The sequence below is a fragment of the Orcinus orca genome, chromosome 14 (assembly GCF_937001465.1).
Source record: "Orcinus orca chromosome 14, mOrcOrc1.1, whole genome shotgun sequence".
NCBI classification, from domain to species: Eukaryota; Metazoa; Chordata; class Mammalia; order Artiodactyla; family Delphinidae; genus Orcinus; species Orcinus orca.
This window is the reverse complement of record NC_064572.1, coordinates 87,853,674-87,867,620: the sequence shown is the minus strand read 5'-3', so window position 1 is coordinate 87,867,620 and position 13,947 is coordinate 87,853,674. Positions and strand designations below refer to the sequence as shown.

The following is a 13,947-nucleotide window of genomic DNA, read 5'->3' as shown; positions in this document are numbered from 1 at the left end:
CTGAGACCCTTCGGTGCTCTGTTAGCTGTAAATCCAGCCAGGCCTCCCGCCTTCCAGCGCAGGGGAGAGGAGCCCGTAGAAGCGCCCCGTGTGTCCAGGGCGAGATGCCCGGTTGATTGCCTCTGAGGGCAGGCGGGACGCGCGTCCCGGCTTGGATTCCGTCGCCACAGGCCTCCTGAGGGCCCCGCAGCTTCCGTCTCTGTACTGAGAGGGCGAAGGCGCGTTCTCTGGGCCTGGAAAACTCCCCAGACTCTGGCCCGGCCCCCTTGGTACGCAGCTTAACAGGTTGGGGTGGCCTGAGTGCGGAGCCCTGGCTTCCCCGGTCTCCCCAGGCCCACGGGCGAGCGTGCCCCCGCGGCGCAAGGCAAAGCCCGGGCGCGCTCAGTGGCCGCGTCACTGACCCCCGAGGGGCAGAGTTTGCGAGTGCCTGGCTGTTCCACCCCACCCCGCAGTTCACGGGACTTTCTAGGTGCGCCCTCTCGGGATTACTCTATTCTCCGGCTCCCCCAGCCCCTGCGACCTCCTTCTCGCCGGGGCCCAAGGTCAGTCTGGCCCTCCGCTTTCGGGTTCTTTTCCCGAGCCGTGCCTGTGCGCGGCGCCGGGCCCAGACTCGGGGCCGGAGCCGGGCTGGAGGCCGGGTCACCGGCGCTGTCTGAGCGTGACCCCCGGGCGCGGAGGACGTGGGGCGGGCCGTGCCTGCAACTCAGCACTGGCGGCGGGAAAGCGAACCGCTGGCCTTCGGCGCGTTGGCTCCCACCCTTTCCCGAGGGCTCTGAGGGACATGGCCGCGCAGCCTGGGCCTGAGGACACTGGCGCTACGACGGAGCCGCACCCGGCCGCGCTCGCGCACCCCGGATGCCTCCTGGGGATTGGCTTCCAGGAACCCCCGGCCCGGGCTTCTCAACGCCGGAAATGCAGTTTATTACTCTTCGGAAGGCTGGGAGAGAGGGCGGCTGGCTCCCCGGGCTCGGCCGCGAGCAGGAAGGGGCATTCACAGAGTGCTCTGGGCGTTGGGCCGGCGCTGACGCCGCGGCCGGCCTTGCGTCCTGGGACCCCAACTTGGCCGAAGTTTCTGGATGGCTCGGAGGCCGGCACCAGCCCGACTCCCGCTCTCCAGGCCTTGCACCACGCGGCAGTGGAGGACCCGTGACTGGGAGGCGCGAGGGGGAAGTTCAACGCCTGGCGCGCGCGGAGCAGTCCTCCCCTCCTCCCGTGGGTGGGTAGTGGGCGCGGGCGGAGGGCTTGGTGCGCGCGGCGGCCTGGACACTGCGCGGCAGGCAGGAAGGCCGGGCTGGGCCTGGGCGCGGGCGCTGCGCGCTTGTACCGCCCGGCCCAGCCTCGGGTGGTGCCGCAGGTCAGTGGCCAAGCGCGGCCGCGGCCCTGCGCCCTGCACGCCGCTCCCCGAGCGGGGCTCCAGGGGCTGCGGGCGCTGTCTCTTTAAGGTCACTGCCTGCTCCGGCACGACGTGGGGAGGACAGCTGGGCACTGGCCATCTGACTGACTCCGGCGTGACATCTGGGAGCCCACTGGTGTGTGGCACGCGAAGCGCTTGATGCCGCTATTTAAATGCAAATGTGAGGGGGCTCATTGAAGCCTCTCCCCGTAAATCCGCACAAAAGGAATACTTCCCAACCTCCGAGGGGGAGGAGGAGGAGGCAGTGGCGCGAGGGCCACCCGTGCAAATCGCGTTGAGCGCGGCGCCCTGAGCTGTCGTCGCCGCCGTCGCGGCCCGCGAGGTTTCCAGCGAAGGTCAGGCCCCGCCCGGCCCGGCCCCTGGGCGTCTGTCTGGCCCCTGGGAGCGGTCTGTGCGCGGAGGCTGGACCAGCGGTCGCGGCGGGCCTGCTCAACTTCCAAAGAGTCAGCCGGCACGCGCCCCCCCTCGGCTTCCCCCGCCTGGGTACTGGGCTCCCCTAGATCCCCAGAGAGCGAGAGGGGCGGGGGCAGGGCTCCTGCTAGAGGCGGCGGGCGCGGGGATGCGCTCCCAGCATCTCTCTGCACATCCAGGAATTGACCTGCGGCCCCCTCCGCCGTCCCCGGCCTGGGCGCTGGGCCCCTCGCTCCTCTCCGCTGCCGCTCCCGCCCCGTCAAGGGGAAAATCTGGGGTGGGGTGAGGTGTGGGGGCTGAGGGGCTGCCCTGCCAGGCCGCTCCCCAGCAGGCCCGTGTGGAGACCCTGCCCGGCTGGCGAGTCCTTGTGCCCGCAGCTCGGAGCCAGCAGTGGAGTGACAAAAAAGATAAAGTTGGTGAATGATAAAGACCGTATTTTCCACGCTTTGGGTGCGGGACCAGATGATCTAGAAAATGAGCTGAAATGGATTCAGCCTCCGAGCCTGTTGTGAGAGCAGCTGATTCCCCCATTTCGGGCCAGATGGCTGCTGAACACAGATTTGCATTCATTTTCGCTTAATATCATCCAAAATAGTGGGGCAGCTGCATTTGTTGTCAAAAAGGTTTAAAACCCCTTTTCTTTCTGGGGCAGGATCGTTACCTTATGTGATGGGCTTATAGAACTTTTTTTCCCTCTTTAGTCAACAGTATCAGATTTAGAAGGATTTGTTTTAAAACCTTCTAATTTGGTAATCAGATTTAAATCGCCTTGGCGCGTGTAATCTGAATTAAAGATACTGTAAATGATTTTAAGCATGATACTTTCGTTAGAGCAAGGAAGGGGGTACCTCCAGCGTGGGCTGGGCATTTTAGGAAGTGTGCTACAAAGGGAACATTGTTTCCCCTTTCCAACTTCATCTTTTCCGAAAAGGCACTTTGCATAATCTGACAATAACGCTTGCCTGGCCGCTCGCCTTGCGGTGAGCCCCAGAAGCAGCTAAATACGCAGAGACAAAGCGATTTCTCAACCCGACCCTCCACCGTTGACTAACTTTATTTTGCGTTGTCCCTCCACGAGGAAAGTGTTCCCTCTTCCACTGGGTCGGCTGTGGGTGGAAAGCACTGGGCTTATTAGGAATACAGAAATTTTCATTTAATTTATCGTGAATAGTTTCCATACACTTTGATTTAAGGTTATTAACATTCTATAGACAGTGGCATCTTTAATATGTGGCGATCGCTTCTAAAGACTAATCTCATTACCCTCAAATAGTCATAAAATATGATTTTATTATACTTACGTATTTAATTAGACGGCCGGCACCGGAATGGATTTTGAGATGGGACTGGCGCAACAGCTGTGATAATTCACTTATCTTTGGCAATAGTCATTAACCCCCAACACCAGCAAAATAGATTGCTTTCCAGCACTGCTTTTTTTCCTCACCCCTTCCAAGAGGCTTGGGGGTCCCCAGATAACGTAAATCGGACTTTGATTTTCCTGATTAATTAAAATATTAACGCACACACACTGCCAATTCAGGAAAGGAAAAAAAAAAAACGAGTGCTGCCCCAGACCGGGCGTGAAGAGGCTGTCCTGCGACACACTGCACCTTGAAACCTGTTTTTTTAATTTTCTGTTTGTTTTAATCAAAAGGGCCTGAATTCTCTCGGCAGGGAAGTGCCGGGACAGCTCCTGGTCGTCCCCTGGGCCTCCGCTCCGTGTCGCGCAGACGTCCTTTGGGCGGGCAGTGCGCCTGGGCGCCGAGTCCCGGCTGCCTGCAGGAGCTCGGCCGCCGGGCCCACGCGCTACCCGCACCCCGCTGCCCTCCAGATTCCTGGAAACCAGGTCTGGAAGCCGCGCGCCGCGCGCTCACTCGGGCTCAGCGGCACCGAGGGCAGGACCCGGGCGCCCGCAGCGTCTGCTCGGCTTTTAGAGCGGCTGGCGCCGGGGAGGTCTGGTCATCGTGCGGGGCGCGCAGCCGGACACCCGGCTCGGGGTCGCCGCAGAGGCCGGGCGCGCTTCCTGTCCACCCAGAGAGCCCGGAGCCGCCTTTGTCACTCGCCGCGCCTAAGGACAGGCCGGGGGACGGGGTCTCCCGTGGCCGCCGGGAAAAAGAGAGAGCATCTGGCAGAGCCCGCCTCCGACGTGGGTCCCCAGCCCGACACTCGGTGGCCTCCGCCGGGGCGGAAAGCACGCGCGCCCAAAAAGGCCCAGACGGGGGCAGACCGGCCCCCCCAGCCGCTTTAGGTCTGCTTAGGAAACAGGCTGAGCTGCGCGCCCCGCCTTGGCCAGGGAGCCCTGCTCCCCGCCCCCACCTCGCCCCCAGGCCCCAGCCCCCAGCCCCCAGTTCGTTGCTTGCCCCTCCAGCTCCCTTCCTGCGGCCTGCCTGCTTCTACCACTTTTCCCTTTGGGCCATCCCAGGGCGACCTGCGGCCCCTTGCATTTAGTGCCAGCATTTGGGCAGCTGGGGGCGCCCCGGCATTTTACCCCCTGCTCCCCACGGTGTTTTGACTGTGTGGCTGATTTCGGGAGGAGGTATTAAGGGGCCAGGCTGCAGTTGTGCACTGGTTGGTTGTTTCATTTCAAGACTTATTTGGGCGAGTAGTAACTTCCTTGGCTGCGGGTGGGCGCGAGGAGCCGCGGCGCGTGGCTGGGGGCTGCGGCGGCGCTCGGTGGCGCTCGGCGGCGCTCGGCGGAGCTCGGCGGCGGCAGGGCTCGCTGGGCTCGCGGGGCTCGGGCCGGCTCGCGGCGCCGTCAGGCAGTCAGTCGGAGAGCGCGGCGGCGGCGGCGGCGGCGGCGGCGGCGAGGGGCGCGGCGAGGGGCGGCCGCTCCCATATATGGCGCAGGCACCGCCCCCCGACGTCACCCTCTGACAGCGCCGCTCCCGGGGGCTTCGAGTTTTGGCTCCCGGGAAAGGGTCCATTCCTCGGGGAGAGAGGGCTGAGTTTTGTGCGCCTCCATCCGCTGCGCGCGCCGCTCCAGGCCCCGCCGCGCCCCGCCTGCGCCCGGGACTGCGCCGCGGCACTCACTGCCCCGTTTATTTGTCTTTGGAGCAGGCGGGCCGCGCCAGAAGCGGGCGATCCCGCAGTGTCCTGCAGCCGCGGACGCCGCCTGGCTAGGATGACACCACGTTGAGCGCGCCTGCAAAACAACAACAAAAACCGCCGCCGCCGCGGCCACCGCGTCCTGCTCCGCCGAAGCGCCGCCGGTGTAGCCGCCTCCGCGCCCCCGGCCGTCCGGAGCGCCCGGCCGCCGGTGTATGTCGCGCCTGCCCGGGACGGGCTGAAGCCGGCGGCGGGCCGGACCGCAGGCGCCGAGCAGGGCCAGCGCGGCCAGGGCAGCCGCCTGCCGCCGAGCCCCGAGCGCCGCTGCTCGCGGAAGCGCTTTCGGCCGGGAGCTGCGGCCGCCGCCACCAGTTTTCATGTTTGGGATTCAGGAGAATATTCCGCGCGGGGGGACGACCATGAAGGAGGAGCCGCTGGGCAGCGGCATGAACCCGGTGCGCTCGTGGATGCACACGGCGGGGGTGGTGGACGCCAACACGGCCGCCCAGAGGTACGTACCGGCCGCCCCCGCGCGCCCCGGCCCCGGCCCCGCCGGGTCCCCGCAGCCGGCCGGCGCCGCGCTCCTCACCGGGCCGCTGTCTCTTTCCTCCCGCAGCGGCGTGGGGCTGGCGCGGGCGCACTTCGAGAAGCAGCCGCCTTCCAACCTCCGGAAATCCAATTTCTTCCACTTCGTGCTGGCGCTCTACGACAGGCAGGGGCAGCCGGTGGAGATTGAAAGGACCGCTTTTGTGGACTTTGTGGAGAAAGAGAAAGTAAGTGCAAACATACAGTCACACCCTCCATCTCTCTAGAAGTGGGAGGCAGGCGGTGCCCAAGCGCGGTGGCCCCGAGTGCCCCCTCGGCGGCGGGGACCGCTCTGCGAGGCGCCCCCCGCCGCCGCCACGTGCGGCCGCCCGGGCCAGCCGAGGGCTGGGCAACTTCTCTGCGCCCCCGGACTTACTCCGGGCGAGGAGAACGCTGGCCTTCCAGCAGGAAAGTGACATCACCGCGCTGCTCCGAGCTAGGAATGCTGCCATGCGTGAGGCCAAGGGGCCTCGGTCGTGGAGGGGGACCGAGTGCGGTGGCCGCGCCGGACACCGATCGCACTAAATGCAATTATTTATCGTTACTTTCAGGAGCCCAACAACGAGAAAACCAACAACGGCATCCACTATAAACTCCAGTTGCTGTACAGCAACGGTAAGTGGCGGCGGCCGCTCCTGCCTTCCCGCCCCGCCGGGCTCGCTCTCCCTTTCCGCGATGGCTAAAGGACATAAAGATTTTGAGATTAAAATGACATGGATGTAAACACGAAATCTTCTCATGGCATAGAAGGAAAACAAAACATAAACGATCAATAAGTCGATGGCCCTTCACATGATTAACCGGTCGGGCTCGAAGCAGAAAGTAAAAAGGGGATCGATACGGGGCGCCAGCAGAACATCACTTTTAAGTGACTTTTTTCAATTTTGCAAATTAATGTTAATTATTGAAACGGGGGTAGCTCTGTACACCGAGCACAACTTACTTCCTGTGCACTGAGATTTAAAAAAAATCCGCGAGAGACATTAGAAAGAGTTCAGACTCTCACTTAGTTTCCATTTCGTGCTGTTTTCAAAAATAAAGCAGCACATGGCCCACCCGGAGCAGCGACCAGGCCTGCTCTCAGCCAGGCACATTTCTTGCACCTTTAAATGCAAACTCTAAGAGTACTGAGGTTCTTAATTAAGAAAAGAAAAAATTTAAATGAGAAGTGATTGGGGTTCTTTCCTGCCTTTTAAAGGGCATGCCTAACTTTTGCTGCATCATGGAGGTGGCAGTCCCGGGTTACCGACTTCCTGTGCCCCCGTGTGCCCTTGCTAAAAATCCTGATGAGAATCTGTCCCTGTTTCTTCGCAGGAGTCAGAACGGAGCAGGATCTGTATGTTCGCCTCATAGATTCAATGACCAAACAGGTGAGAAAGTTTAAGCCTCGACACTAGTTTTCACTGCTCAGCTGGGGCTGCCCTGGGGTTTCAGAGACTAGGAGACTGACAAATGGATCTGGTGTATTTGTTTTTCATTTAGTTTCCTTGACATGCTAATGAGAATTCCATATTTATTGGAATAAATGAAGTGATTGGTAAAATAGTTTATGTTGTCATTAGAACAGGACATACATGCTTTATTAAATGGCTTGTGATTGGAATCAAATTCTGTCTTAATTAATTATGGTAATTAATATTTGACAAAATTCTCAGGGTCTCCCCCCTTGTAAATTTTTAAACGTTTCTCTCTCTGCTTGGAATCATTTCATTGATTTTTTTTTTTCTATAACAAAGACAACTAACTCCTTTCCAGAGCCCATTGGGTTGGACTTGATTAGCTCATTTTTTCCCTCCTTTCCAGTGTGATGGTCTAGTAACACGAGACGTTTATTTGGATTTAAAAGTTAAATGTGTTGGGGTGAAAAGTCACCTTGTTCTCCTCTAGTCCATCTTCACCTCTCAGCCCCCCATCTCCATAATTCAAACTCCGAGCTCCAGGGGTCACCCAAACCCGTCCATTGCTCTGGGGGTAGCTTCTCGTCCCTTTCCACCCTCTGTCATACCTTGTAAATAACATAATTACCAGCAGTTCCTTATTAAATTATTTAACCTGTCTTGGTCAACTTTTCCGATGATAACTATTGGCTATCAGTCGTGTGATTAAGTGCAGAAAAGTGCTTCATTGCTTTTTGACATTGTGCAGTCTCTGGCTGGTCTTGTGTTGGGTGGTATGTTGTTGTTTAGTTGTTTTAAAGATTTTCCCCCCGTTTTCTTCAAGTAGTGTGGGGGAGGGGCAAATCCCACGCCTAAGTGAAATCCACTGTGCACAGATTGATTTAAAATATACTTCCAAACTGAGCTTCACGCTTAGAAATGAAAGTAGTGTCTTCAGTTTTGATGCTAACTTGAAGAATTGTGAGCGAAGTAAAAAGGAACTCTTTCTGCTTCTTGCAGCCCAGCACGCATGCCTCCCACTCTCTGCACGGCAATTGGTTTTCGGATTTTACTTCCCCTTTAAAAAGTTTGTCCTTACCTAGGCAACAAGCGTGTTAGATTTTAATGTCTGCAGTGGTAAAACACTATGGTTTTCTCTTAGAGTAAAACAGATCTGACAGGTAAACTACGGTCTTTCTGACAAAGACGGAGGCGGCGCGCCCTTCGGTAATTATTTCACTGGGATTCAGGGAAGCCTCTGGAACTCGGGAGGCGCGTTGACAGGGTGCTTTTATTTCCTTTGTATATAAGGGCTAAATGTTTTCGGAAATCACTGTAGTCTAACGAAGAGGTTGATGCAGGCAGCGCTGAGTTTCTGCATAGAGAAGGAGGAGGTTTCCGTTTTAAGTGCACTTTTATTGTTCATTTTTCCCTGTACCTTTACAGTATAAACGGGGCTGAGAATAAAGGCATTTAATCTCCTCTCACTGACGGAGATGGGGGGGGGTGGGGAAGGAAAGAAATAGCCCAGTAACTGATCAAAGAGTCAATGGCGCTGAACCGACAGTTTATGGATTTCTGTTTGTGCTACAAAATAAAAAATAAATCAAATATAAATACGGGGATCCATCCGAGGACAAGCCGCGTTCTCAGAAGTGCTGGTGCCCGCCGCGGCCACGCGCCCTGAGCCCCAGGCGGCCCGTTGGCTTGGGGTGACACCCATCACTTCTGTGGTTCCGAGTGGGTCGGGAAGGAGGCAGTGGGAGAGGGGCTCGAGGGAACCCTTCCCTCTGCCCAGAGGGCGGCCCCGGGCTTTCCCGAGAAAGGGCTTTGTCCACCTGGAAGTGGAGGAAAGTGTCAGAAGTGCCCGAGGAGGTTGGAAGTGATTTCCAGATAATTTTCGGGGGGGAGGGCGGGAACTGGAGAGGAGACTCCCCTCCCCGTTCCGTGGAATTTTCTGCGGGGGAACTTGCGGCTCCCGGCCCCCGCCCCTCCCCCTCCCCCAGTGGCCTTTTTCCCTTTTTTTTTTCCTTTCTTTTTTGGCGAGGCCGGCGGTGGGGCAGGCGCGGGCGGCCCCCCGGCTCGGGTTCCCGGCTGCGGAGCCGGGCTGAGCGCGGTCGTGTGCGCACCTAGGGCCTCGCACCATCTGGCGGAGCCTCTGCTCAAAACCCACCAGAGCGTGTGCGCAGACACTGCCTTTTTACTCGAGAAAAATCATTGTTAGCAGTTTCAAAATAAACACCAGATTGGCCATTAGCGCTTTCTTTCCAAATATCATCCGGCGAGGAGCACGTGGCCGCGCGGGCCCGGGCGCCCCGGGGCCCCCAGCGCTCCTGCGGGGCGCCCACCAGGCCCGGCCCCGCGCGGCCACGTGCGGTTGCTGCGCCCCGGCCCCGGGACCGCCCGCCGCGTGCGGATCCCGGCCGTGGCCGGGCGCTCAAGGCGGCCCCGCGGGCTCGGGGCGGCGGCGGGGCCCGGGCGGGCGACCCACGGAGGCGCCTGGGCTTGGAAAGCGGGGAGCTGCCGGGCGCCCGACTTGCCCGAGCCCGGGGAGCGCGCGGGGCAGGGCGGGCGCGGCCCTCGACACCATGCAAACTGCTGCCCGGGCGGCTCTTCTCCGCTTCTTTACTCTTACTTAGCGCGTTCTGATCGGCCTTTTGTAACACGCCGATTGCAACTCGGTGTAGACAATAGCCCGAGGACGCGGCCCGGCGGCGGCGGCGGCGGCGCGGGCAGCAAGGGGGCCGGGAGCAGGGGCGCCGGGGTCGGTGCCAGCGCGCCCTTGCTCCCTGCGCCGGGGCCTCGGCCTCCCTCTCCCGGCCCTCGCCCCGGCCCGAGCGCGGCAGCCGTCCTCCCGAGCAGAAGGCCCCGCGCAGGCCCGGCGGGCGCCCAGGAGACGAGGCCGCCTTTGGCCTAGCCAGGCTCCGGGTGACCCCGCCAGGACGGTGGCCCCGGACGCCTCCCCTCGCCCGCTGTGCACCTGCTGCCCGCGAGGCCCGCAGCGCCCGGGGCGACTGGGCGCCACAGCCGCGGGCGCCGCGTAACCCCGCCTCTGCTTGTCCCCCGCGCAGGCCATCGTCTACGAGGGCCAGGACAAGAACCCGGAGATGTGCCGCGTGCTGCTGACCCACGAGATCATGTGCAGGTGAGCGGCGGGCGCGGGCGGACGGCGGCGGGGGCGCGGGCGGCCTCGGCGCCAGCTGCGTCTACAAAGGACGCCGCGTCCAGGCGCCACCACCCCGCCCAACTTCGGGAAGGGCATCGATTGAAATGTAATCGGCCCGCGGCCGCACGCCGGCCACCGAGGAGCCCGGTCTCATTTCCCCCCCAGTGATGACGATCAACGCGACCGGCTGCTCAGCAGAGCGGATTAATATGTTGGCCGTGTCGCTGCTGTGTAGTCAAAAAGGAAAGCAGGTCCTGGGTGATGCATCTGTCCGCGATGCCGGCGGAATCATTTTACTACTTGCCTCTCAAGCGCTCGCATCCTGAGATACACAATTGTCTGTTATTGATAAAAAGGAAACTCTTTTGTGCTTATTATGGAGCTCGTGTATGTGAGAATTGGATTGTGATTCTGTCAGGTAACCTCTTCCCCAGAGCAGCGATGCATCGTTCATATCGTTAGATAGCTTGCACGTTCCTTGAGATCTCTGTCAGAAGAGCAATTTCCCACCTGTTTTTTTTTCTAACTACCACAAGAGTTTCACCCCTACATGGCAAATAAAAATGCATCATTGACTTTGTATGTGCGGCATGTGAAATATAGTTGCAAGGGCTAATAAGGACCTGCTTTGCAGGCTTGCAGGCTACAGTTGCAGGCCGCAGACTCCGAGGGGCATACTTTGCCTGGCTGCGATGCCTATTGCCTAAATGCCATTTCTGAGCAGACATATTGTTACAGCACTAATATACAAAAGCTGACTTTTTCTCATATCAGGTAATAAATATAAATTACAACCAATAAAGTGGAATTTCTTTATTATCCACTTCTGCATGTACTGCAATTAACATAGAAAGCGCACAGATGTGATTTAAGCTCTAAGTGGAAGACTGTAGACTTTCTTTAATCACTTTAGCTGTCAGCTTTAAAAGGCTTTATATACTTTGCCTACCATATGGTGTTAATTTAGCTAATTTAGACATGTAACCATTATACAAGTATGCTTTTTTAAAATGCAAGAAGCATAACATTTTTGTTTCATTTCTGCTTTAATTAAAGTTTCAATAACGGAGTTAAGGTAGCTTAAAGAAGGAACAATAGGAGTTTCTGATAGACTGATGCACGCTTTTGTGGTTATAATTAATAAATGCCCCAAAGAAATATTGGTTGAAGGTGGCATCTTGCATCTTTTCCAGAAATAACAGCTTGACAATTAGAGGTAAACAAAAGCTGAAGCTGTGAAAAGTTATTCCCAAGCCTCCTGCTTCCCCTTCTCCTCAGTTCATTGCAAAGACAAACACCGACAACGTTTTCCATATTTTAGTATCACAATTTATATAGTAGCTCCGTCACCCTCCTAGTATTAACAGATCTGCTCAACTCTGCTCCTTCCGGTAGAAAGTTACATCCCAAGTTGAGCCGCAGAGCACGTGAACGCGCTGGGTTTAAACGTGCCAACCGCTTTGGTAGGATAACTTATTTTCATGACTCCGACCGCTTTTACTGTCAGACTTCAAAAAAAAAAAATTACAAGCTGGGCATGAAAGGATGAAAGGTGTGTTAAAACCACTGTTTACTATTACTCCACAGCCGGTGCTGTGATAAGAAAAGCTGTGGCAATAGAAACGAAACACCCTCAGACCCTGTGATCATTGACAGGTAAGGATGACTTCGTTATTTTTCAAAACAAAACCGCAGCCGCAACAAAACCCGTGGCCTGGCTTGGGTTCCAGTTGCTTCTTGTTTTTGAGTCTGGTGTTGAGCTCATCTCGTGCCTCGCACCATTTGTTGTCGGCGTGTGTTATCATGCACAGGTGGGTTGACTTGGAAACCTGGTGGCTCGCTCTGTGGGGATTCGGTAATTGCTTGCGAGTTGTCAAGGGAAGCAGTTTCATCTGCCACTGCTCTCACTGAGGAGCACTTTATGCCTAGAGACTTTCTGGCTTTAAACCCAGAAATATGTCATAAAATGCTTTTTGCTAATTTGTTAACAAGTATTTCATTTTTGCATTATTTTTATCTCGGATGATAGCCGAAGTCAAGACTTGGGTGGTGTTCCTGTTGTAATTGTTGCCCAGTGTTAGAATGAATTTAATCTGCTCTCAATTAGTTGCAAAATGTCTCCTAATTTTTTTCCAATTGTGGCTGTCGTTTTATGTCAAGTAGCAAATATGTAACCAACAAACCAAAGTTGTTATAATTGAAACTAATTACACCTGCTGGTTACATTGTCCGACATTAATTTCCATAACTAGATCAGCTGTATGCGTTCTTTACATTTGCTGCTCTTCATCATCTTCCTTGGGCAACGTGGCGTCCTTTTAAGATCCTAATCATTAGTCCTAATAGCGCGAACATGCATTTGGCATTGCTTTAGGAGAAACAACAAAAACACCACCACCCTCCTCTCCCAGCACTCACCCACATCGCTGGGGTTTCAGTGACCTGGGGGACAGGAGGATTTCTTTCTTCCCAACAATGGGTAACAGCAAAAGGCCCAGTGTGTGATTGACTGCAGAATTTGAAATTGGTACCCAAGTTGAATAAATGTTAGATGTGTACATATGACACCAGTTTTGTGAAGCAGAGGTTCAGACTGTTTTGAAGAGGGGTTGAATTTCAGCAGCTTTCATTACAAAGTTATCTTTTGATCATGAACTTTGCTGTCCAGTGTCTGAAAAATTAAACCCGGAAAACTCTATGAGTTAAGCCTAAAGAAATATGCGCCACCAGTGGAGAGCAATGCTAATGTTTAACTAGCTGGAATAGCTGTTTGCTTAGTGGAGAATGTTCGGTATCTGACAGAAGGGACAGCTCTCTTATTAGTAATCAAATAGGGTTGACCAGTTGTGGCCGTCACTCAGGCAATTGAGAACAAGTTCAACACTGTATAGGACTCGAACTCCAAAAATCAATATAATTATATTTGTCTTTAGTGTTGTGGCTGTGGAAATTATACGGCCTTGGAGTGTTGTCTTGTAACTGAATTTATCTCATTTTTTTGAATGGCTAAAAGTGTTTGAGCAGCTATTGGAATCTTGTCTGACTGTGAGATGCTTGAAAAGGCAGTGCACGTGTGCTCCTAATACGGGCTGGTAAAGTGTTGCATCTTTTGAGTTGTCTTCAATTTGGGCTATTTATACATTTAAAAAGATGACTTGTTTTTGAATCGTGAGGGTTTTTAGCATGGCACAGTGATGAAGTAGCCGTGTTGATTCAACTAACATTTTAGATGCGCTGTGTTACCTTCAAAATCACTTTTGGTTTGTGTGACATTCAATCAGTTACTGACTGTTGATACTGAATAACTTTTAATACTATTTTTTAATCACATGATGAGAAACATCTTCCTTAGATATGCAGAAATGTACTCTTTAATTCTTGTCTGAGTGAATGTTCTCTTATGTTTGGTTAATTAAAATATGTGCTGAGATTACTGATACTTCTCTAACCCAAGAGAAGTATGTGATCATTTGATATTCTAGAAGCATGAGAGGAGGTGAAAAATGTAAAAACATTTGGTTAATGGGTTTACCAAGTTTATTTGAATAAGGAGGATTGCAGCTCCATTTACGCTGGGCACAAATGCTTTGGAGGTCTTAATTATTGATGAAAAATCTGCTTTGCTTCTAAATTCAAAGATATGACAATTTTATAGGAATTTTAATCACCTTCCATGCTAGGGATTTTAAGGTAAGGATAGCTTTATGTGATGACAAATAGAATGTACATTTTTAGCATTCTTAAGAGAGCTGTCACTTATCATGACAAATACTATTTGCGTTTTGTTGCTTGATGTAAATCTTTGTGAAATGACTGCAGTATTGGCACAATCTCCAGTTTAAGGCATATTTCTGGGGGAAAAAATGAAGAGTTTAGTGTTCACTAGGGCAAGTTGTGTTAATCAGAGAAAGAAAAATACCGATAGGAGGGGACTGTCTTCAGAGTGA

At 55.0% G+C, this 13,947-nt stretch overlaps 1 protein-coding gene across 10 annotated transcripts in view; it reads left to right on the top strand.

Annotated features, from left to right (window-relative positions):
* The first annotated feature begins 4,745 nt into the window (after positions 1-4,745).
* Positions 4,746-13,947, top strand: part of EBF3 (EBF transcription factor 3) — a 117,067-nt gene continuing 107,865 nt past the window's right edge. For 4 of the 10 annotated variants that reach the window (XM_033420716.2, XM_033420712.2, XM_033420717.2 and 1 more), the window contains exons 1-6: positions 4,748-5,384; positions 5,490-5,646; positions 6,010-6,073; positions 6,773-6,828; positions 9,906-9,979; positions 11,588-11,656. In XM_033420716.2, the coding sequence (XP_033276607.1) occupies positions 5,251-5,384; positions 5,490-5,646; positions 6,010-6,073; positions 6,773-6,828; positions 9,906-9,979; positions 11,588-11,656 (554 nt within the window). In that variant the 5' untranslated portion in view covers positions 4,748-5,250. Of the gene's footprint in view, positions 5,385-5,489; positions 5,647-6,009; positions 6,074-6,772; positions 6,829-9,905; positions 9,980-11,587; positions 11,657-13,947 lie in introns of all 10 variants that reach the window. The other 6 variants (XM_033420718.2, XM_033420711.2, XM_033420715.2 and 3 more) reach the window with 3 other exon arrangements.